This window comes from Manacus vitellinus, unplaced genomic scaffold (assembly GCF_001715985.3).
Source record: "Manacus vitellinus isolate BGI_N305 unplaced genomic scaffold, ASM171598v3 scaffold_5_pilon, whole genome shotgun sequence".
In the NCBI taxonomy this organism is placed as follows: Eukaryota; Metazoa; Chordata; class Aves; order Passeriformes; family Pipridae; genus Manacus; species Manacus vitellinus.
In genome coordinates this window covers 35,601,087-35,626,726 of record NW_021940682.1, presented here as the reverse complement: position 1 = coordinate 35,626,726, position 25,640 = coordinate 35,601,087, and the positions used below count along the sequence as shown (strand labels likewise).

The window sequence follows — 25,640 nt, the reverse complement described above, 5'->3', positions numbered from 1 at the left end:
TTATATATATATAAATGGAGAGCTTTTCATGACTGGAGAATAATTGTCTTGGTTTCTGTTTGCGTTGGAGACATGTATTGGGACAGTTCTCATCATCTCTTAATCTACTACAATAAAATCTGATAAAAAAGGAGTATAGGCTTCATATGTAAGCTTGGTATATAAGTTTCATACATACATGATAATAAAAATAAGCATACATATAAACTTCACTAATCAAAACCTCAAAGAGCTGCTGCATGATAGTGAAGGCCCTTAAATTTCTTTTTCTAATTGATTCAGAGGGCTAGAGTTCTGCATATCTAGCACATTCAGAAATGCCCCAGCCTTTATTATGATGGATGTCTTACTTCCACTGGGATCTATTAAGTAAATAACATGAGGTCATTTGGTAGGTCTGGTCTGTTCTACATTTCAAAAGGTTACCTGGTCAATAGGTAGTCACACTGTTGGTTGTGTTAAGTGACATTGGTACTTCCTTTTTGGACACTTGCACAACGATCAGAACATTTCCTAAGGTTCAAGTTTGCTTTCTATGCAAGAAGATTCTAGCCAACATCTTTTCCATTTCAGGAGAGTACTTCAGTTGTGAGACTATTCAGGAGGCCGTTGTCAGTTCATCTTGATAAAATTGCTCTATTTTGGAGAAAATACTCACATATTCCTTGGCTGTTGAAAATGCAAGTACTAACAAAATGCAAGTACTAACTCCTAGCCTAAGCAGGAGAAATTGCTGCTTTGGAGATGGATATGTACACTTTAGATTTTCCTGAAGTGATTGTCTTTCCACTACAGACATTAGACACCTGTAACCAACAACCACCTTGCGAAGTTCTTGAGCCTAAATGTTTTGTTTGAAATACAAATGGATGTGTGCACATTAAGCTCTTTGTTGAACTGAGACATGAAAGGCTTGCCTAAAATTAGAAGAAAAGTTTGATGCAGAATGAGAGAATGGGTCACGGGAAACCTAAGTCATTGCCTTTGATTAGAAGACAGTGCTTCTGTGTCAGGCATATAGTTAGAAATAGTCAGGTATATACTTTATATTATTTGTACACTCGTAGACAAATACAGATGATGAAAAATTCATCATTAAGATGAAAATAAATACAATGGAATCTATGGAAAAGCAAGAAGCTTCAAAAAAGGAGGAATTAAATGTGTCAATCAACTTGATACAAACCAATGAACTCATACTGGGATGGAATTTTGTTTCAAGGTGTACATTAGCTCTTTCAGCTTGGAAGACTTTAAACATCTCTTTGTTCCATGTTTCTTGTGCTGAGTGCATCAACCTATTTAAAAAATAAACATTATTTTTCACATTCAGCAACTCAGCATTCATATCCAGAAGAAAAAAATCTGCAGCCAATTATATTTAAATTTATCTGTATGTTACATTCTTCTGTGAAGCATAATATCCTGGAATGCAGATAATAACACTGTTTTGGATAGTGGTTTGTTAATAAAATATATCTTTATTTGTAATCAATAAGGATAAAGACTCCATCTCAAATTGTAAAGAAGACATTTTATGTCAGTCCCATGGTGAAAATATGCAGTAGAGCCATCTTTGCATTGCTTAAATAAGCACTTTATTTCAAATGCTTTATTGGCAATTACCAATGATTTTGTAGTTACTTGACAGCAAAATGGCAGAGTAATATTACATTATTTCACATCAGAGCAGGTATGTAGGATATATTAAATAAATCATCATTTTGCTTTGTTTACCGACAAAAAAATAATTTTCTTAAGGAAGGTGAAGCTATACATAGCTTCATCAAAAAGACTTGTAGAGATATAATGTATCCGAAGTATTTAACTGTAAGTTATTTTTTCCTTATGTGAATGGGACAGAGGCCCAAGTACAATTTTTTTGTCTAACTCATGTCAACATCATTACTATGTCTATGTAATTTTCACAATTTTGAATAATTTTTGACATTATATAATCATTATTTACAGAGGTTATTGTCCTATTTCACTTTCTTAGGTTTTTAGAGAAATATACTGTTTGTAAAGATTTTCTTTCAAACTGTTAACTTGTAAATGTTTTTATTGTAACTAAAAGAAACCAAATCAACTAAATAATTCCATAGTATTTGCATTAACATATGAGCAACATAAGAGCAACCCATAGCAATGAAATATGCAGATAGTTGTAATATGTGGGGATGGGGTTCTTGATATTTTTGATATCTGGATAAACAGAAGCATTTATAACAGCACAATTTATATTAGGTGATCCAGCCACTGGTCTGAAATACATCTATGTATTAAGTAATGAGTAATCATTCAGTCTTATCCTTGAATCTAACAAAGTATTGCTTTAGTATCTGTTTTACATGTAATTTTATCCTATGTGCCTCAAAGGAGATGAGTGCTTTGTTTTATATGTTTTTTTTTCTGGATCACAGAAGCGATGCAGCTTTACATGACAGCAGTGATGGTTGGTTGGTTTATTTATTTATGTTTTCTTTTTTATAGTGCTTCTGGACACAATTTTGATCAAATTCTCTTATTTAGAACTATATTGTAACTCTGTGTTTGACTTCTCTAATAATACAAATTAAGTATAACAGAACAAGTTTTCTGAATGCAGAGCTTCAATCTGTTCATTTTATATCTAAGAGCAATTCAATTATTACAGTATCTGTTCTATTTAAAAAAGGTTTAATCTTTTAATTTTTTTGGGACAGCTTTCCATCTCAGAAGTAATTGTCAAGTCCAAATGAAGTTCAAGGGAGCTTTTTCTTTTAATTTCAGTGAGCAGTCATTTTATTTTGCAGGATGCAGATACGTAAACGTGCACTTGTTAGAAACCACCACCTGCATGTTCAAATGTGACATGAGAAGTGACAAAAATATGTAAAAGTTTGTTATCATTTAAAAGCAGACTTTTGCATTATATGCCATTGTTTTCCTGCTCTTTTATTGAATTGGTGTATGGAATCACCACTCTGTCTCTTCCAGAAATATGACTGAAGAAGTGTATATTAAAAAATATTTTTTGTTCATTTATGTACAGAATTTGTGCATCATCGTTGCATGTCTATGTTGTTTTCTTTTAAATAGTTGTAAAAAAAAATCTATGAACTGACATATGAAAAAATCCTAAAATAGTCTTATTTAGGGATGATGCTAGAAAAATATTTTCTCTTGATTAATGAAAAATTAAACAGTACTCAGTGCTAATTTATCATTTAAAATATGCACAGCGTCATAGGTAATAATAATATCTATTTTGTAATGTGTATGTACCACAAATGTGTGCAAGAATGCAGCTAACCCTTCATAGCAGGTTTAGGTCAAAAGTGTAACAGATAGAAGCTAGAGCCGATTGAAAAAATCATAAATAGTCAGAGCTGGATGACATCTCAGGTACTCCACCCCAAAGCCCTTTTCTAAATGAAAGGTTTTTGTTTTGCAAAGAAAATTAGTTACAGCTTTACTCACATTTTGAAGATGAAAACAACACTATTTGCTTTATCCTACTCTCTGATACTTACTCAGGAAATCTGAACAGGTACATTCTATCACTGTCCTTTCTTACTTCCTAAAAATTTAAGACTTATCTGTGCTGCATCTTTTAACAGTCACCTTTATTCTGCAGGGGCCAATCACACTTTTTCCCACAAAGGGCAAATGAAAAATTCCGTGCATTCAAATTTCATTCCATAAGTATAGGTTCCGAGATGCACAGGCACAAAACCACAAGTTAGGTATGTTTTTCCATCATATGCTTCTTTCATCATGTAAACAATTAAATAAGTATATAAGTGGCATTTTACAGACATAGTTTTTGAATGAGTAAACTATAACTAGGCAGAAGAGAAAGAAACAATCCATGCTTTTTCTACACATAAAAGCCATACAGATTTATTTGGAGCTCATCAGGGCAGTGTTCATTTTACCCAACTGTTCTATTTTAGTAAAAACATTTTGTTGACTAATGAATCTCATCATGCATAACTTACTGGGAAGAAAAAAAAAAGAGCAAACCTGAAATTCCATGTTTAATATTCAAATTGCAAAATGTTATGAAAAGGGAATAATAATACTAAGGTTGAACAGATTTTATGCTTGAATCAGACTACAACAAGTACAACTTCCTCTTGGTAACAGCTCACAGGGTGTCTAGTAATATTCTGAGAAGTAAGAGAAATATTGAAAAGTGTGTTTGGAGAAGAATCTGCAAAGAAAAAGAAACATACTTAAACCCAGAAGAAGGTGGTTGTTGTTTCCTCTGCAGACTGAGAAAGGATCTAGATAAACAACAATTAGAAACCTGGATTTGGAATTTAAATCCATCTACTCTGCTTTGAAGTCAGTTGGGCTGTACATAAAAGTCTATGTATAGGAAGTCTGTGCATAGTCTATGCATAGCTGTGCATAGGTAGGATAATAGTTTGAGACTTCAATGGAAATGAGTAAAAGTGGGGTCTTCAAAGGTTTTAGAAAAGCATATAAACTCCAGAGTTCAGTGTTCTGTACTCAAAGAAGATTACTGTCTTGAAGATTGAAAGAGTAATCCTCAGTGGAGTATAATGCTTAGACTGTGAATCCCAGCATTTTATTGCATTCTCAAGGAAAAACCTTGAGATTTACAAAACTCCGCTGCCACTTCCTAGACAAAATGAATAGGTATGTGGAGTGTGCTGTACATGTTTTTACACATTATGAACAAATTTGTATATAGAAAGTTTGGCCTTTAATAGAAATCATATGAACAATGAAATGTGTGCATATATCTGCTTTCTACTAGGAAAACCACAACTCTGTTTTGCCTCTAAACTGATTAAACTTTTGTCCTGAAAGGGACAACAGACTCTTTTCTTAGATTGATGTGCTCATTGCCCTGCATTCGATATGCCTTGCTCTTGATTTATTAAACTTCTAGATAAATATGATTTAACTAGTCTCTTCTGTGAATATTTTTACTGTGCCCTTTTGCTAATTGGAAGCTTGCAAATGCCACAGAGATATTTGTATTACTTGTTTCATTTACTATATACTTTTGTAAACTGTATTGCTGTTTCTATGTAGCTATTATAGTGAAATTTTAAGGATTTGAATTCTTTTGATCTAATGAGAATAATGAGTATTATGTTATCAAGAAGCATTTGAACAATACTCTCAGGCACATGGTGTGATTTTTGGGGATGGTTCTGTGCAGGACTAAGAGCTGGACTTGATGATCCTTGTGGATCCCTTCCAACTCAGCATATTTTCTGTGATTCTATGTGTGTGATATAGAAATGTAAAAGCTGATGCTTGTGAATCTGTTTACATTGGCATGGCTTAGGCAAAGAAGGGTTATTTAGAGCAAAGCACTTTGGTACATGGGAGAAGTTTTACAATTAGAGTCCAACATAAATCAACAAAAACAAATTTTTGTGTTGGATTTATCAGGTTGCTTTTGAGAAATGAAACAATGCTACCCTGTATTCTCTGTCAAGCAAAATGACAAATTTGCCGGCTAAAACAAAACTAATGCAATAGCAATTTTATATCCTGTAATTAGCAGACCATTGCACTTCAGGGCTTCAGTTTTCAGGTCTGCTTTTTGGGTCTGCAACACAGACAGTGGTGCATTTGGTTTGTCCATAGTAAGAAAAGGAGTTCCTCTTGTCTTAATGTTTGAAAGGAGCACTTTCACACCAGGCTGAGATAGCTGGTAAGTTAATGTCAAAAGGCCTATGTTCCAGAAGGCTTATGTTTCCCACTGCAAAGGGAAGAAATGGATGTTATTAAGTTAAATGCATAATGCTGGCATTAAATGGAAAATTTGTAATGGGAGATTCAAATATGAAAAATATGACCAAAAATGTGAAAAAAATTTGGTTTGTAGATTCTTCAGAAATTGTTGAGGTCAGCATGAGAAAGGAGGGATTTGAGAATTATCTAGCACTTCTTGTGCATCCTGCAGTGGTTGGTCATCTCTTCTGAGTGTATTGACAAGCACTAAACAACTTTTCAGTGCCACTGCACCAGAGCAGAACCACAGGCTCTGTGTATATATTTGGGTGTTCTATGAGGGTTTAGTAAATGGCAGAGTAAAAAATTGCAAATGATACATGTACAAACAATATTATTTATATTGAACTCTTGATAAATTCTAAAGCTTGTTGGAAATTAGTTGAAGCTTGTTTTTCACTGTAGCATTGTAGAACTCCATTCTGAGAGGTACAGCAGTGTGTTGTACTCTTTGGGTGTTGTGTACTTACTGTGTTAGGAAAAAGTGTCCTCTGTAATAGTCAAGAGAGGGTTTTTGATCTCCCCATGTTCAATTTCTTACAATGGGTGGAGGAATACATGTCAAAATTTGATTAAACCATCTTGATCTTTAAAGTTGTTTTGTATATATATCAGCAGGTCATCTCATTAACACTTGGACAAAGTACATAGTAAGTTTGTAATTAAACATCCTCTTCCTTCCTATGGAAATCAAATGCAATCATAACTTCTTCCTTCCCTCTATTTGTTTGTGCTAGAACATTGCCATTGCCTAAATTTTATTAGTTTTGGTACATACTTCAAATGAATTTTTTATCATCGTGTTCCAGATTGGGTAAATAAACATCATATGTGTACTTATTTTACGTAGCACAGTGCCATGATACTCAATTAGAGCTAAGTTGCCTCAAAGAGATACTGGGCTAACATAGCTAATCTGCTCCTTTTAGCCATGTTTAGTCATCAAGAGATGACTAGTGTACCTCTGTAGTACTACACTGTCCTCTGTAAATGTATGCCTCCCCATTTGTTTAGTGTCTGCTCAAAGTTATGGATTGTCAAATAGGAATAGACCTTCTTTTATGATCTTTTAACAGCATAAATATCAACATGAGAAAGACTGCAAGTTGAGTGTTGTAGACATAGCTTCAACTTTAATGATAGGTGGTTAGAAATGTTACATTCCTTTGCACAGCTCTCAAGGTACTGTTAACATCTGATTTCTGCACTTAAGAAATGGCAAGTGCATGTTCAAGGATGGCCCCTGGTTGGACTCAAACATGAGCACTGTGTTACCATATCTATCTGCCTGGAACTGGAGACAGTTGGAGAGAGGAGCAAACCTTGCTGTCATTTTTGCTTTTTCAGAGCCATGGATATCAGTGGTCATGAGATTATTCAAATGAAAATTAATGTCTCTAACTTGAGAAAATTCTCAGATATGTCTGTGATAAAAGTGTTATTATTTTTAAATTATTCCACTTTCTTTTATAAAGCTAACATTGATTCAGTTCTAAAAATGCTTTTATAAATGTATAAAAAAATTACGTCTGCTAAATTCTGTTAAGTCGGATGAAGTTCTTTCTTTCTTTCTTTCTTTCTTTCTTTCTTTCTTTCTTTCTTTCTTTCTTTCTTTCTTTCTTTCTTTCTTTCTTTTCTTTCTTTCTTTCTAGCTCCTAACCTAGTATGTTTTAGTAATTCTAGAAGGATTTCTGGATTAATTTATTTTTTTGGCTATATTGTGCTTGGAATCAATGGCTCACATTTTAACTTTTACTGGCAGAAAGAGCTCACACATCAAACCTTTAAAGGCACAGCTGAATCAGGTGGATTTTTCAGTTTGAATTATCTGTATGTTTTTAATTTTATTTCATACAAATAGGTGGCTTACTTCTCTACTGTCACACAGTTTTTAAAATCTACATCGGTTGAATGGTGTCTTACTTATGACCTAGATCCTGGGGAGTTTTTAGACTGGATACCCACAATTGCAGAAACTGTTTTTTCCAAGGTGTCATAGTCACCAATTTCTTTTAAAAGCTATTTACCTCATTGTAATTTTTGGTAGCTCTGCCCTTTTCCTTTTTGCCTCTTTTATATAATTTTCTATATAGTACCTAAGCTAACTGTAGCTTTGCTAACAGATGATTTATAATTCATTACTTTCCCAGTTCACACTTCTGAAAGACTATGTCATCAGAAGCGTTCCTAAGTTTTTCCATTTTATTAATAATATAGAAAAAATTCTTAAACTAGTAACAGTTTCCAAACTGGCAGGAATAAATGAAATGTGAACCCTGTGTAAACTTTTGCCGTCTGGAGTTATTTTCCAGCCTTGGCCTGCCATATATTCCCTGTCATATGCTTTTAGGAACAGAATCCAGATCAGTTTACTTCCTATTACATAATCTAAGTTGTCACTGAGACTTAAGCATTAGTAACTATTTCCACCCATGGGAATCATGTGTTTCCACAAGAACAGAAGAAAAATATTTTCCCAGTATGTGTGAGATGGTGCTTCCAGGCCAGGATTTAGACAAGTGGTAGGACATATACAAAAAGTGCACTGGGCCATAATACTGGAGCAGAGAAGATAGCCAGGGGCTGGATTCTAATCTCAAGAGCCTATAGTAACTTTGATAAAGTTTACAGAATTCTTTTTTTTATAACATTTATTCAACGTGAATTTTAGAGAAGATGTTGAAGTAGTGGAAAGGAAAATATTATCAAAAATGGTTAAAAGTTGGTCTATAAAGAGTTAAAATATGAAGCATCTACGAGTTGTAAAGCTGGTAACTACCATAGTTAAATATGAGGGAGTAGTTCTAGAATTTAAAAGATGATAAAAGTGGTTAGAAATTAATTAGTAAGTGGATCAGTGTTCTTGCAGTACAGAGAGCTAAGACTTTGACTTGTAGAGGATGTGTTTAGCTGAGCTTATTAAAACTGGTCCTTTAATAGCAGAACAAAGTTTTGGTTTGGGTTTTTTTGAAAGACTGATTAGTTTGGTTGTTAATTTTTTTCAGTTCTGCAGAATTTTTCATCAACTTCAATCAACTTATTGTTAAAACTGATTAATTCTTCAGACTGAATCACTGACATTCTCAGTTTAGCCATCAACATTTAATTTCAGTGCACTTCAATTTGGGCAGAGTGCCAACCTCTTTGGGCTAAATATTGTATTGACTGTTTTTTTTGAAGTAATTAAAACAGAATTGCAATCACTTTGCTCAGAATTCATTTCACTTAACTGTAGTCAGGTAGGTATTTTGTCATCCAGAGTAAGCCAGTCATTTAGGTTTCCCTTAAAATAGGTGAAAAAAAGGTAATAACAGAAGACATGATGAATGGAAGTCCAACTCATGACTGTGACTGTGAATACAGGTAATGGTTCCCTAGGAGAATGTGTGGCAGCACAACATATGAAGTTAAAAAAAAAACCAACAAAAAAACCAAAATCAAAACCCAAAGCCAACAAAACCCCAACAAAAATCAAATTAATTATAAATGCTACAATAATATTAGTTTTGACATATTACATTTGTCATCTCACTACTGACTCACAGTGCTCAAAATCTGATTTAAATGTTGTAAGAATTCCAATATATTTTCAATATAATTTTTTCAGATGAGGGTTCCAGTATTGTAAAAGCCTCACTGACTGACTTAGTAATAGGTTTTGGCTTCAGCTTCTATTTAAACCATGATGAAGTAGTGCCTTAGTGCAAATGCAATTTTAATTACAATAACAGCATAATTTATATGTTTTTGCTATTTATAGGGCAATATCTTAACAGGGATCACTTCTGTGTCAGTAGTCCTATTTTGAGTCCTCAAACAGGAAGAAGTAATTACATGATGTGCCTTTATTCCAGTCTTGTTGATAAAAGTGAATTAGACATTCCCGTATTCCCACAGCCATCAGGAGCTCACATCTGTAATCATCCTTGTTTAGCAAACAGTTTTTGCTTTTACATCTAGTTATCTGCCCAGTTGATGGTGTTACTAAGAATCAGCCTACTAAAATACCAGACCCTAAGAAGAAAGAAAGTTATTTGGATTGGTTATTTATTTTTGTCTTACAGCATATGCCTTTCTCTCCCTTCTGCTTCCCTCCACAGAGCCTGCCTCTGCCAACCTCCTAGACAGTTGGAACAGTGATATAAATGTTTGTTTTGGATGTATGAGGGGCTCTTACTTTCCCACACTGTCTTCAAGAACTTGTGTTGTTACTGGTTCAGTGGCTTACAAAGTATATCGCAATACTGATTCTTATTCTTAACTGTAAATAACTCCATATTCCTTCATCTCCTCTTCAAGAAAAAAAAGTTTAATTTTTTTTCTCAATAAGATGTAGCTTTAGACTTAAAATACTTGTAGTAATATTTTTAATATTATTGGATATTGTGCTGTTAAAGACTGAAGTGAAATAGACTTTAAAATTAAATAAAGCAGGTGATTTTGTTGTTTTGTGGTTTAGCAAAACTTTTAGCAAAAGTATAAAATCCTAACATAATCCTCATAAATATATTTTAATATAATATGCTATATATAATTTATGTTATTGTCACATAGAAGTCTGGAAAGCATTCATAGACGTAATCCTTTGATTGAAGCCTGCTGGAGAAACTTTATAAAATCCAGGATCTTTCTAAAATGCTAGGTAGCCTAGGCACACTTTTAGCAGTTTTGGTGTATTTGTCCTGCAGGCTAGACCCTAGTGGAAAAAAGGCAGTGAAGTCAAACTCTGAGTGTATCGTCTGCCTGGGTTTCATTCATCACATACCCCTTAATCTCTAAATACAGACAAAATGGAGACTATTTTCCTCTTTCAGGAAAATTAGCCCATTCTTTAAGGCTAGGTACCAGAGCTCATTAGGAGCTACTTTGTCTTCAGATCTGAATAGTTAGAGCTAAAAGCAGAGAACAGGCTCTCTTGATACCTTGTAGTCAGAGTGTTTTCGCATCCTCCCTCTCTCCAGGAAAAAAACCCAAACGAGTAAGAACAAAACCGTCTCACAAAACTAACAAGGTATGTTTTTCTTCAAAAACTGAATATTGTTTCCAAGATAATGACAATAACTTGTAGGACTTGTTGAGGCAATACCATTGGATGAGATGATACCTGCTATTCTGCCATCTTGGAATTCATTAGAGTTGTTAATAAAAATAAGAATATTGGAAATTTTGCAGCTTTTAGGCAAGGACCTTTTATAGGAGTATCATTCATATATAACTCATTATTTTACTAATGCTGAAGCAAATTAACTTATTTCAAATACAGCAGTGTAATTAACAGTTGTTAAAGGTAAGTTGGAGCAGCAAACTATTCAAACGTGTAAAGCAAATGTTGTACCCTACCTGTGCTCCTAACCCTAGTATAAGCAGTACAATTAATCTGAATTTGCTACTTAATGAGATTCTAAAACACACATATACTTAAAAATTTTAGTCATAACTCACAGCTTATTTGGGCATTACTCCATATCCCAGCTCTGCCACTGATCTGGGACAGGACTTATGTTACTTAGCCTGTTATTACATTTGTGTCCCATGTCTAAAAGTGGATGATACTACTCAGTCAGCCCACAGGGATGTTACATGACTGATATTGGTCAAAATTGCAAAGCTGTTTGTGGTTCTTGGCTTACTGTGTGGAACTGTGCACTGTGTGCAGTGCACTCAAGCCAAGTATTCCCACTATCCTACAGCAATTGGGGACAGATTTTTCACATACCAGCTCTTTTACTTTGGGACAAATGGCTGCTGAGTCAAGTGGTGATGGGGCACATTCAGGACAAGGCAGACAAAATCCAAGCTGGAAAGCAAACAGTTACTCTAATATTGCAGAAAAACAAGACTAAATATCCCAGTAAAATCAGAGTCTCTGTAAACAAGAGAGCAACATAACCCCTTCTTAGAAGGGTCTTTGACAAGCTGTTTTATTGATATCTGATTCTGGCAGCTGGCAACTGCAGAATATTAATGAAGCATGGGTACAAGAACAGTTTGAAAAGGTTGATTGTAACTGACTGAAGTCTACAGTGCATGATATCAAGGTACATTATTTGTCTGTAGCATTTGCTCTTTGTTTTGACCTTGTTGTTTGCTTGGTACTTTTTTCCTTTTTTTTCTTTTCTGCCTCATTTTCCTTCTTTTCCTTTGTCTTCCTTCCTTCTTCCCTCCTTCCCTCCCTTTCCCCTTCCCTCCCATTCTCGTTCTCTCTTTCATTCACTAGTTTTCATATGCCTAATTAAGTTCAAATGTGCTGAAAACTACACAATGAAAATATTGAATATCAGATGTTTTAAAAGTGCCCTCTTGTCTCTCTCCTATTGTTTCTTAGTAGAAGCATGCAGGTCTTACTACAGTAAGCTATGTTCTTGTTCACTGCTTACGTAAATGGGATTTATACAGGGGAACTAGAAAGAGCTTAGGAGAAAATCCTTCTGCACAGTCTGACCCTTACAGGTATGTAAGGGCTGAGCAATCTCTGTGTATCTGACAGAGAGAAGGGAGATTGATGGCCTCACTCAGGACACACTTCAGTCACTATTCCCCCGCTGCTTTTCTGGGCAGAGGGCAGGGAGCATTCCTCACCCACTGCTTGCCTATAAAGGCATAGGTATGAGCAGTGCTTGCTTGCTAGCTTTAAGCACATGATGGAATTCATATGACTGACTAAAAACAGTGGTGGTGACCCTCATTTACTCAAGTGCTGCTTTTTACTTTTTTTCTTTTGGTCTGGCACTATGTCCTTCACATTAACATCGTCACACATGCCTGGTTTTATGATTTCTACCATATTTCTTTTTATTCTCCCCAGCTCATAATAAACTAAGAGTTCTGAAAAGGCATTTTGCTTGTCACTGCTTCATTCCTTCATTCTGTGCCTCTTCCTTTATTAACATTTGTATCCACTCATGTAAAATCCTGTTTTGATTTGGTTGGTGATGGATTTTGCACTTTTCTGAATACTACCTATACTACTCAAATCTTACTAGTTAGGCTTAGGTTAGAGCTAGGTATATTAATGGACTAGACTTCTTCAGGAAGGATTCAGTTTCAGGGATATTAAGTGCAGATTTTACGACAGAATATAGCTTTAGCTCCTGAGCAGGTATGGAATGTTTGAGATTTGATGTTTCTGACAAAATGAATACTTTTTTCCCTCTGGCTGCAAACATAATTTTTTTCCTGTTCACCTTTTATTAACTGGAGCTAAAATTGGCCAGGACGATCATAAAGGAATATCAGGGAAGCTATTATTAACTCTACTTTGTGGAATAAACAGGAGGTGTGAGATACAATGATCCAGGCTCTTCTTCGTGACAGCGTAATGCCCGGTGCAGGTTGGCAGGCAGAGCCATTTCAGTGGGCTTTGAAACAGTTAGCCTCTAGGCTGAGGAACAGGAGCAGCCAATGCCCCTTTGCTTGGCTCCTTAATGCCTTCTTAATTTACTGTGAAGCATTCGAAGGGAGGAAAGCACTGAACTGTCAGAGCCTGTTCTTATGCCCTAAGGGGCATAGTGAACCAACCAAAGCATTGATTCTTTAGTGACATTCAGGAACCTCCAACATTTTTCTGACTGATATGGTGGCTGTGATTTTTCAAAGTGGTTGTATATTATTTTTAGGAGAAGGAGTGCTTCCTTAATAAATTGATAAATCCTTTCCATTTTTGTGAAGAGCAATGTGTTGATGTTGTGTGCCATTACAAAAATTTGTAATAGCAATAGAAGTGTTGACATCTGAATAGTAAATATGAAAACAAATATACTCAAGCCTTTGAAGTGTAGAAAACAATAGTTGAACTTTTTTTCATGAAATAACCAAAAGTTTTCTCAGATGAGCAGAACAACTGCTTTCTGGGATAGATAGCAGTCTTGTTGTTTACTGTCACTTAAAAACAGTTCTGCTTTTCATACCAGTTTGAGGTTTGTGCTTTTGAATGCAATCAATCATTATTATGTGTGCTCTAAATTATAGTAGGCTTTCTGAGATACTCTTCCTTCTATGTGTCCTGATTAGCAAAAACAAACTAGTGTTTAACTGCTTTGCCAAAGTTAAGTCTTAGCAACCAGAATTGTTTCTACTTCTCCAACTTTTCCTGGTGGCAGGCCCGGGTTTTCCTCTCTGATGTGTGTTGGTGAACTAACATTAAGCTGTAACTAGGATAAGCAGAAACAGAGGTTCTTTCTGGACAAGCGCATAAAAAGATTTATGTGTTCTGTGTACAGAGAAATAGATACCTATTGCTGCCAGCAGCAAATCTCAGTTATATGGTACAGAAATCAAACTACCTGGGCTTTTTTTATCTTTAATAAAAACCAGATGTTTTAGTCCTTGATTTAGCTTTCCCCAAAAGGTCTGCCAGCTACATCAGATTGTAGCTGATATCTACAGTCGCTTAAGTAAAGTGGAGAATCAGAAGTACACTGGGTTTCTATCACCTAGTGATAGGTAATCTTAAAAGCAACACTTTGCTTGTTTTGTGGCATATACTACATGGCATTTAGCCTGAAATACTCCAGGCACTATCCTAAGAGATTAATATAAGGTGACGCAGCTAGTTTTTCAGTTTTTGTTAAGGTAATCATATCACTCCCACTGCTAATGCAGTTTACTGCGAGAAATTGGAATATGCTGTAAGTGGCACAGAAGAAATCACGTAGAGACTTACTGGTAATCATAAGCATAACAGCAACTTAAACACTGTTATCATCCACAGCTTTCGATACTGGTACAGCAGGAGACCAGTGAAGAATAATAAATTATCTAAATGCCTGAGAAAGAAACAGAGAGGAAGGAGGAATTTGCAGTTCATACTGTCTGTGTAGGCTGGATTACACAGAAGAAAACACAGTGTACTCCAGGACTGTGTTTAATAATAAAGAGATTTGATAGTGGAAAAATCTCAGAATTAAAAAATGGATTATCACTGCTACATGTTTTCTAAACATGTTTCCTAAAGGAAATGCAGAATGTAGAAAACTTAAGGTTTTAGATATGAAGATGACATTAATAGGGTGACATTTATTTCAGGCCTTATGAGTTTTATGTGGATTATCTATGATTTCTTGAGCTGCCTGAATGCATTGGTTACACGTCTCAGAACCTCTATAAGATATGGCTCTGTTGGCATCTCTGTGGTCAATTCTAAGGTAGAGAATAGCTGTGGAAAGCTTGTGAGGTTTATTAGGGAAAGGTTTCCTGATGTCTTCTGACATGTGGAAACAGCAAAATTAACTCCATCAAACTCCACTTTGATCCTGCAAATAATATCAACATAACTAATATGAAGATGAAAATCTTGAAAAACAGAAGTACAAAATGGAATTTTAATATTTTGTATTTACTTATGGGTACACAGGGAATTTTAAATCTCTGCTTAGAACTTGCTGTTCAGTTGTTTGCAGTTCGTTCCTTTCTGCTGTTGCTGATGATTTTGCTGTGGTACCAATAAATCTTGCTAACACAATGACATTTAGTTATAATTTAATGTAACTTTTTTCCATTGTTTCCCATCCATACTGTAGATGGTAGAACTATGTAAATTAGCCCACACAAACTTATCACTTTCCAATAAGTGAATAATTGCAAATGCAGCTTTAGTGACTGAGATCAGTGATTTGTAACAGTTGCCACATGTTGAATAGGCTATTGGAAATATTCTTGCCAAAAGCCTTTTTGCAGAACAGGTTTTGCTTCTAAAAACAGGTACTTGCGTTCTGTGATTCCATGAAAGTTGGAAATTGGTCTTTGCTCTGAGGACTCATTATAATCCCTGCAGATGATGATTGAATACTATAGTTTGATATGGAAAAGAGGGAAAACTAAACCCCTGTTTCTTTTCTTCTTTTCCAGCCTAGTTGGCGAAGAGATAGAGACCAAAAAATGCCACCAGCAACAGGAGCGCCAGATTACCCGCCTCCTGATGGAGGCTGGGGATGGGTTGTGGTCTTTGGGGCTTTTATTTCCATTGGATTTTCCTATGCATTCCCCAAAGCCATCACGGTGTTCTTCAAAGAAATACAAGAAATCTTCCACACATCTTATAGTGAGATAGCTTGGATATCATCGATAATGTTGGCTGTCATGTATGCAGGAGGTAAGAGATTTGTGAAATTTGTAAATACCATTGTTTGTTTGGGGTTTTTTCGTGTGCTCTTAAAGCGTTTTTTCCCCTTAGGGCCTTTTCTTTGATCCTCTACCTAACTCTATTTTGCAATTTTTTCCTAAATTCACAATTTCTGAGAGAATCATTTTTCCAACAAATCAATGCCCAAGTAACTTCATCTGGGTCTGGGGGTACATTTAATCAGTTTTCACTGCCTTGGTGAGATCTCTCAGTATGTCTGATGATGGAGCTTAATCATAGAAATTTATTTTTATAGTTTTCATTATTCAGGCACAGGTATTCCTGTGTAGTCAGGGATTTTACATCTTGTCCTTATTTGTCCTAAAATCCTACTTTCCACTTAGGCCAAGACTGATGTTTTAAACAAGCCATCTATGACAGCTAAGATGCAGACAATCTTATTTTTGGGACTGAACAGTGAACATAAATTCGCTGATATCTTTTTTATTGTGAATAAACAAATAAAGAACAAGACAGATGAAAAAGAATTTTAAAGTATAAAGCTATGTTTAAGAATTGTCAAACCTGCTTTGACAGGTTTTGTGTCTATCAGCCCCAAAGACTAACTTGTTAAATTCTGCTTGGTTTTTTCATTTTTTCAGAATTTTTTTCTTTTTTAAGTATTTTTGAGAGCTAGCTGCTGCTTAGGCAAAACACTTATTCGGGCAGTTCAGAGGTCTGAATAAGAGATTAATTCAGGCAATAGATCTGGTATTTCCCTTTCTTTTGATGTTGTAAGGTAACCACCTGAAACATCTCAGACTATTTGCAATGATGGAGCAATTAAATGCATAGATTTATAAATGTGTGTATATGTATAAATCTATATACATAGAAACTGAAAACATTGTCCCAATAGCATATTGAGATTGAAACTCTTTAATCACTGAAGAGCATACTCCAGTATTTTTCAGAACTGATATCTGTGTAACAGCAGGTCCTACAAATGATCTGTTGAAGGGTGCATGAAGCCTCATAGCATGGTAATTTTTATCACTGATTTCAGCCTACCTAAGTTTTGACACATGAATGGCCCCAACTCATTTAGCAGTCAGGGAAGGGAGGAACGTTCCTACAGAGAGGAATTCAGGCTACCTGAGTTGCTCTCTCTAAGTACCTCTTTTTCCCCTCTAACTATAATATTGAAGCTGAAGCCAGCATAGCATTAGCTTAAGCACCTCAGGTAAGTATTTTTCAGTTGATGGGATGGAAAAATGGATCTTTTCTCAAATGCTGGCAGTCACAGAGACACATCTTGACAAGAGGAATCAATATCAACAAAAGCTTCCTGTTCAGATATTTTGATGTATTTTTATTCATATACTAGTAGAGAATCATAAGTTATTCATATACTAGTAGAGAAATATAAAGGATTTTATAGGACTGGCAACAATAGGCAAGTGATTCACCAGGTGAAGAAGTAACTCAGTACAAATAAGACTGAAGTAAAAGACCAGGTATGTCCCATCACATCAGGTCCCCTTTAAAGTATCTGTTTCTTAAGGGTGCATCAGCATGTGCACTGTAGACTGTAACTTGTAACTGTGGAGGCCCCTGAACAAGTGCTGAACTCATCTGGAATTGGGGAAAAACAAGTGTTGAAAGGCTGGAGTTTTTTTCTTCTTTTGCTATACTGTGACTTGCTGACCTGGGCTCTTTTAATCATGTGAAGCAGGTTTGCTTTACAGCGCAGGTGCTGTTTTGTTATGTTCTTTGAATAGCATTTAATTTATGCTGTTTCTGTCGGGTCAAAGTTCACCCAGGTTTTATTAACAGTACAGATGCAAATCTCAGGACATTCAGCTGTGGTCATTTTTATCTGTGAGTTTCAATGTGCACAACTTTTTATATAAAATACAAAGGATTTAGTACTCCTGCCTTTTTTTTTAATACTTCTTTTACTGTTCTGAGTACCAGCATACTAACTTCATCTCTACATCGACATTAAAAATTACAAAATTATTTGCTATTCATTCTGATAACACCTACCCCAGTCAGTATGAAGATTATCAGCACAGGAACAGTAGGCAAAGTTGTTTGGACATCTAGTTACGGACTCGTGATTTTAAAATGCTGAAAATGACGACCCTGCCTGATATAAACACTCTTTGAAGCCATACCTTCTCTAGGACTACTTCCTAAAAAATAGGCCATTTAGACAATCACTGGCAGAATATGAAATAGCTATCAGGAAAAACATTTCTGAAGGAAGTCACTTCATTGTTTTTATTGTCTGAAAGTGGTTTGATTCTTCCTTCATATTTGATGTGCTGCAATGTGAAATACTTGTTCAGGCCATGAGTACAAGGTATATTGTTTACTGTGAAGTGTGATACGTACATCTGCAATGAACACTGTTCATCATACTACTAATTAAGGTAACCTGAAAACATCTAAGATCTGCCATCCTCATTAGAGCTTAGCATTCAACCTATTAATCACCCCACTGGGGTCAATGAACAAGTTAGAGTCTGTGCAGACACTTTTTGCTTTAGAGGCTGCAGCCTCTTGCAGTAATTAGCTGGCATCTGTGTTTCAGCAACAAAATATTAACTTACCTTTCGATGCCTGAGAAAAAAAAAAAGAAACCAATAAAAGGCATCCAGTAAGGAGCTAAAAGAATGTTAATTATGTTTATCACTTACTTCATGCTTAGAATAAATGGCATTAAATTATAGCAGACCATCTGGCAATCCATATGGTCTCCTGCAGTTCTGGTTAATTCCAGCAAATAGGTCAAGCACAGCATTCACCCTGTTAGGAAAGCACTAGGCAGAGGTGACAATTCTGATAAATCAAATTGATATGAAACTCCTTTTCCCTCTCAGTCTGGCACAATATGCACCTACATCCTGGTTTTTGTTGTGTTTTGAGGGGTTGGTTTGTTTGTTTTCTTAAAGCTCTCTCTTCCTCCTTCCCCCACCCCTCAAACCCATCTCCTGAATCTTTTTTAGAGTTTACTAAAAAGCCATCCCAAAAAGCAAGATGTGATATGATCAAGGTTACAAACCTCAAGGTTGCACATCCTCTACTGTTCAGCCCGTGCTTGATAAAAGCATCCTCTGGAGAAGAGCAGTAGTTCAGTCTCCATGGTAACTCCTTCTTCTGCCTCTCTTGAGCAGAGACTGTCAATTGCATTAAATTAAGGGTGATGGTTTTGTGATGGATTCCTATACCCAAGGGACTGAGATTGAGACCACCAGACTTTTGTTACTGGAGGACAGAAGCTGGGATAAAATGGAATTAGTTGAGTTATACTGACAGGTCAGGCTGTATTTCTGTATGTGTGCAAGCACATACGTTTATAAAATGCATGTCTATGTATGTATTCACATATATATGAACTATATATGTATCCATATACTTATAGAGCCATATTTCTGCTCTAACACATGCAAACATCAAGGAACTAAAGAAAAAGATAAATACATTTGACCTCAAATTTTCTTTGTTCATTCTTCTCTTTTTCAAAACTTTACCTCTCACTTTGTGCAGCATTAACAGCCAAAGGTGATTAGGGAGCCTCTTATCAGAGCTCTATCTGTTTCCAGTAAAAATGTTTTCATTGTTTTCAGTGTGGATTTGATGGGAGCCATAGTGGCAGCTATGAAAGCCATGTGACAAGTCTGGTGATTTCAGACAGAGCTGACCTTGAGTTTTAGATTTCCTCAGGGAAAAAGCAGTTTGTTTACTCACTAGGCTTTAACTCTTTTTCTGACATTTTTTCAAGGACAATTTCCAAGGACAACTCCCAAGTTTGGGGGTTTTGTTTCTTTTGTTTGGTTGCGGTTTTTTCCCCAAAAAGAACTTTTTGGGTATGACACTGGGTTAAGATCAGCTTGAGAGCTGATAAATTCTTCAAGCCATACTGAGCTGTGAAATGTGGGACAGTTTTGCTGGTCTAAAGTTCAGAAAACAAAAAAGATTCATTTAAATTCTGGATGATATTTCTAAGTAAATAATTTAAAAAACATCTTTAGACCCCTTTTGAAGAAAGATGCTAAGTGTATGTAGTAGGCATTACAATTTTTCAAAATACATTTATAATTAAAAATTGAATCATTTTTCTTTCTTCTGTATTGCTTAAGTTACTCAAGTTTGAAGTATTTCCAAGCAGTAGCAAACCCTTAAAGGATTTTTTCATGTGACAGCACAAAAGCAACCTATAGGCAAGTCCTCACTTTGACTTTGTCAAATGTTAATTTGTAAAATAACATATCATATGGTATGTTCAAAATATTTGTGATTTTGTCTCAGTGGGTGTTTTGGTGATATTGCTGCGAAGATGAAATGGTGCGCACAGTGGAGATGACAGTTGTGAAATCCATGTAACACAAACAACAGATGGTTATGGATTTTTACTTTTGGACAGGACCTGGTTTCCTACACTTTTCTTCCTCCCTGGTAACGTTTTCTAATTTTGGTTTTACAAATACTGGCAAGAGGAATTCAGTGGCCATGGATAAGGAGATTGAGAAGCTTTCTTGAATCAACTTATCTCCTTTGTTGTCAGACAAATGTTTTTCCCCATCAGAATATGCAAAGTGTTGAATTTTAATAACCTCCTTTAGAGTGTCCTTGAAAGCAGAACTTACCAACTTTCTGAATGCCTCATGGGTTTAAGGGAATACTTCACATTTAGCCTAAAATATATGCAAAACATTGATGTCAAGTTAATTTCAGACTCACAGATAAAGAAAAAGGAGTCATAATGAGGTTTCGCAAGAATAGAGCATTTTGAAACTTACTAGCAAATGGAGATGAGTACAAAAAAGAGGTACCAAGACTAACAAAAATATTATAAATTTATATTAGTTCAGTTTTTAAAAAATAAGATCTGAATGCTAAAGCTTCTGAAGGGTAATACAGACAGGTCTTATATTTCTTGAAAGGCTTTGAGTTTCAGTAAAACTGGACCTTGTAGGGCAGTGTTCTGCAGTAGCAATGGCTGTTTTAAACAGACACCTTCCTGGATGTTTAGAAAACACTCTCTAAAATGATCAGGGTAAGAAAAATGAAAAAAAAAAACAAACAGATCTGTTGTAGATGGTTTTAAACGGTTTTTTTCCAACAGATTTGTTATCCTATGTACAGGCACAAGCTGGTTTTTCAGTCTATGACTTGTTACATTTGGCTGAACAGATAAGATCTAATTGCTAAATATCCAGTGCCTTTTGGGGATCCAATTTTGTCAAGTTTTCATGAAACACAGGTTTTGCTGGAATCTACTGAGACATACTCAGGAAGCCAGTCTCAAAGTTAAAGACATGTTTACACTGAGAGAAATAAGGGGTTTTTTGTCTTTTATTGTATGCTTATATTAATTTTGAGTAATTGTCAGAAAGACATTATATGACATAGAGTTCCCACTGTGCTTCTACCAACCTCTCTTGGTATTCCAACCATAGGTTATTAGTAATGGTTTGATGCATATAATGACTTGGGGGACGTGGTTTAGTGGTGAACACAGTGGTGCTTAGTTAGTGGTTGTATTCGATGATCTTAGAGGTCTTTTCCAACCTTAACGATTCTATGATTCTATGATTCTATAGAAATATTTAATTAACTTGAGCTCTTTACTAAAACAGGTCTCATTTACAACAAGTAGGCAATGTGGATTACATAATAAACAATAATTAATCACTCTTTTCCTTTGTAAGGCTTTCTGTAAGTAACCAATTTTGACAGATTTTTTTATTTGCAAAAATTATTCTTTTTTATCTCCCTCTGAGTTTCAAGTAATAGGTCAAAGTCTAACAATAATAAATAATGTGCATCTAAGGGGCTAAAACTTTCGGTTTGTTTAAGAAAGGTATCAAGGGACAAACTTACGCCTTTGATATGTTCATTGGGCTTGTAAAACTTAGACGAAAGAATGCTTATTTTGTGTGCACTACTAATGTTGGATGAGTTCCCATATAGTTTTCCACTGGATCATACAATGATTGTGTTCATAATGTGTGTCGGGCAATTCAAAGGTAATGAAACAATAGTGTAGTGCAACTGGGAATCATGAGATATTTAAGCAGATACCAGAGAAGAACTGCGGGGAAGGAAAAGTCTGTGTATACCATTGTAGTCACCCAGCACTTCAAATGAAATAATAAACCCAGCACTTTACAAAGAACTTATTATAGAATTTCAGTGGTCCATTGTTTTGGAATGTCTAAGAACTATTCCCTTGTTTATTTTGAAGGGTATATTCAGGGGAAACAAAGCTGTACTGATATGTTTAGAAGGTATTCTAAGCCAGTATCAAATGGCAACAGCTGAGACTGTGATTCATAAAGATATGTAGTTCTGTAGTCATTAACAGAGGTAAGTGGGCCAGGGACTTAGTGACAGGTTTATGCTGATGGCAGAGGAACAACAGAAATCAAAGAATTAGGTGATTTTAGAATGTCTTTTATGACTATGTTAAACATTCTTTTAACTGATTAACTGATTTTGAAGATTTTTGCAGAGATCAAATGACATGTATTTCAATGTATATACCACATGAAGAGTTTTTGAAGAGTCAGAACCTTTTCTTCTAAGAGTGTAATTCTGTTAAGATTCTGCATTGTCAAAGAGCACAGACAAATGCGGCTTTACTAGCTAATGTATGTTTTGGTGGTGCATACAAGCAAAAGAAAAACTTAACTTTCTTTTCCACAAATTTTGGTATGTGTTTTTTTCATTGTCAAGAAACAGTTAAGTATTTTCACTGCAGTTCTACCTGGTTTTTGTTTGGGTGAATATCTACTATGACTAGACATCCAAATGAAAGAATGTGATTAAAACAGGAGATTGTACTGTGAAATAAGACATTGATTTCCTCATACAGTTCAAACACTTCTTGTAACACTTTCCCACTGATGACAGGAACTTGTGCCCTGTTTGCTTTTCTATGTGTAATGCTTTGAAACAGTTGCCATTAAGTGCTTTAACTTTTAGAAAACTTAGAAGGAATTAGTGGTATTAGTACAGCTTTTTAGCAATAGTAGCTGGAGATTATATGAAGAGGATTTATGTGTTTAGTCTTCCTCAGCATAAGCACCTACTCTGATTCAGTTGTCTAGACATCTTCTGTTGTCAGTCAGTAAAAATGGGAATTTCTAATTCATCCCTTCCTAAGTTAAATGTCCAAAACAGATCAAATGAATCATGTTTGAAAGACTTCTCTGTCTTTCGAGTGCTAAAGGAATCCAGAGGAAAAGTTCTAATGTCCATTTGCACACATCTGAGATGATGACACCTTACATGATTGTTGCCCTATACTAATACATTATATTTTGCTACCTAGAGACCTTAAAATATAAGAATTTTCTTGTTAGAGACATGCACCCATGGTTAGTGATTTTCAGCTTGTTATGTCTTTAAACTTCTTGTATGTTGCATGGGTTATAATTCTCCCATGTTTCAGTGACACTGACTCAGTTGTGCTACTTTTAATACTATTAAAAATATTTGGTTATTTTAAGATTACTAGTAAATCTTCTCTCATCTTGAAATGACTTTCCTCATACTCACAATTCCTTTTCTTCCTTCACCAGCTAAGAAAAAAACACAACTGGGAGAATAACTGGTTTGTCTAATAGTTGGCCAGGTTTACATTCATTGTAGCCGATTTTAAGCTGATAGAAATCTATGGATCTGTTGTATTTTCTTCTATTCTTTCAATGATTTGAAAGTTGAATATAGTTCCATCTCTTTTATAACAAGATCCCCAAATACTTCTCTATCAGTACAAGCTTGCAGCACCAATTTTGTCATGATACAAACCTTACTCACTGCTCTCCTATGGAGGAATCCTTTCCTTTTCCTGGAACAGAACTTATTTGACTGAAATTTTTAGTCCTTTGGAAAGGATGAGCTTTTCTGTCCTACACATGTTGCTTCCAGATTTACAGGACTTCTGCAATGGCTTTCTGGATAGGACTGGCACAAGAGAAGGCGGCAGCTGTCTTATTTGGCCTACCTTAGAAGGAGGAGTAATCTTAGGTCCTTGGAAGAAAAATTTCACTCAGAAGAGCTTCTAGAGGAGTTCTGTTCTAAATTGCTTGAATTATTATCATATACTCAAATGGCAGAATAAATCCCCCCTCATTGTGGCATTTCTAAGCTTTAAGTGTGTTTAATTAAATTGCTGAATCTGCTGTTACTTGCCTCATCAGAATAGTTGTAATTTCCAGAATAACAAGTAAATAAAGTGCAAGTGGTTTTACTTCTGGACTGTCTTTTCAGGAACTATTCAGTCCATAAGAAACCAAAACTCCGTATCTGTTACCATGAAACATTTAATTAAGGAACTTAAGGTTTTAAAACAGGAGAGAATGAACATTTTCACTGATGATGTTATGCTCTTATCAGAGACTTGTAAAATAACTGCCTGGGACTGCATTCCAAGTATGGGCACTGGTGCTAATCCTGCAATAAATGCTTAATTTTGAATACCTTAGTGATCTTATAAGGTTCAAAATTAAATTAAAATTTTTCCCTTACCTAAAGTCAACATATAAACGTTTATATATTTATGCAAATATGTTTATCCTTAGGTGTTTGTAACATCAAGATCTCTTGACAGTGTACTTTCAATGACTTAAGTGCTCCCAGAGGCACTCATTAAAATCTCGTTTTTATTTATATTCACCTTAAAAAGACATGATCCATAAATGATTCATGTATTTTTCCCAAAATATAAAAAAAAATCGGATACGAGCTTTGAAGATTTACAACAGTTAAGCAAAACTAATGGTATTCAATTTATTGAAGTACTCATTTGATTAAACTTTTGACTTCTTTGTTAGTAAGCTTATCTCTGCTTCATAAACAGAAAATAAAAATCTAAGGACACGGTACAATTTGACCTTAAATATGAGTCCCCTAACTTTAATTTTAATTTATTGGATTCCATAGAGTCTCAGTGCCCCAAAGTGCACTGAGGAGTGGAGAATCAGGCACTGTGACTGTAAGGATTGTTCCGATTTTTCATTGAAACAACAGACTCTGTAATGAAACACTTTCAGGTGTGACCTGGAATTGTATGATTCTCACATGAGAAGAGAATATAATCAATATTAGAGGTGGTTGTAAGAGGCTTGTGGCCCCTTACATGAATAATCACATTGGCTTAACACGTTTTTATTGTCATAGAAAGGTATAGCAAATCTAAAAAAAGACACAACAAAACCAAACCAGAAACCACTGTCTTCTGTGGACTAGACTTGCAGAAGGACTACACCTCCTAGAATGTGATGTGGCAATTCATCTCAGAATAAGGTTCAACGTGCGTTAGGTGACTGCATTTACAATAATGAACAACACAGTCCAGCAAAATACTATAATAAAAAACTGTAGAGCTGCAATTTTTCCAAGATGCTTTGGTTACAAAATGCAATATGGTACCTAATAGCCTTAAACAAAATGTTTATAAGTATTTTGACAAGCCAAGAGGAAGAATTAGTTTACGGTAATGCCACATAGTTATATTTCTAATTTGTTTATTTGTATGGCAGAAGATGTTTGAGATATTCCAGATTGACTTTTTTGAAGAGTTTTAATTTAACTGAAAATTCTGAGACTTGAAATTTTTATTTCAGCTTGGGAATAAAACCCACAAAATTGGTTCATGCAGTGCTAGTTTTAATTTTCTGTATTGTTCCTTAAAAATCAAATAGCATGTCACATAATACATATGGGAGTAGTTCTCTTGTCTTTCACACAGCACCATAGTTTATACCTGTGCAAAAAGTGTGCAAGGTAACATTTGCCATTG

General features: G+C 35.2%; 1 protein-coding gene across 1 annotated transcript in view; it reads left to right on the top strand.

The window, feature by feature from the left end:
* The window catches only part of SLC16A7 (solute carrier family 16 member 7), a 75,801-nt gene that overhangs the window by 29,490 nt on the left and 20,671 nt on the right, over positions 1–25,640 (top strand). Inside the window, exon 2 of the mRNA XM_018080412.2 lies at positions 15,610–15,853. Coding sequence (XP_017935901.1) covers positions 15,640–15,853 — 214 coding nt within the window. The 5' untranslated portion in view covers positions 15,610–15,639. The remainder of the gene's footprint in view (positions 1–15,609; positions 15,854–25,640) is intronic.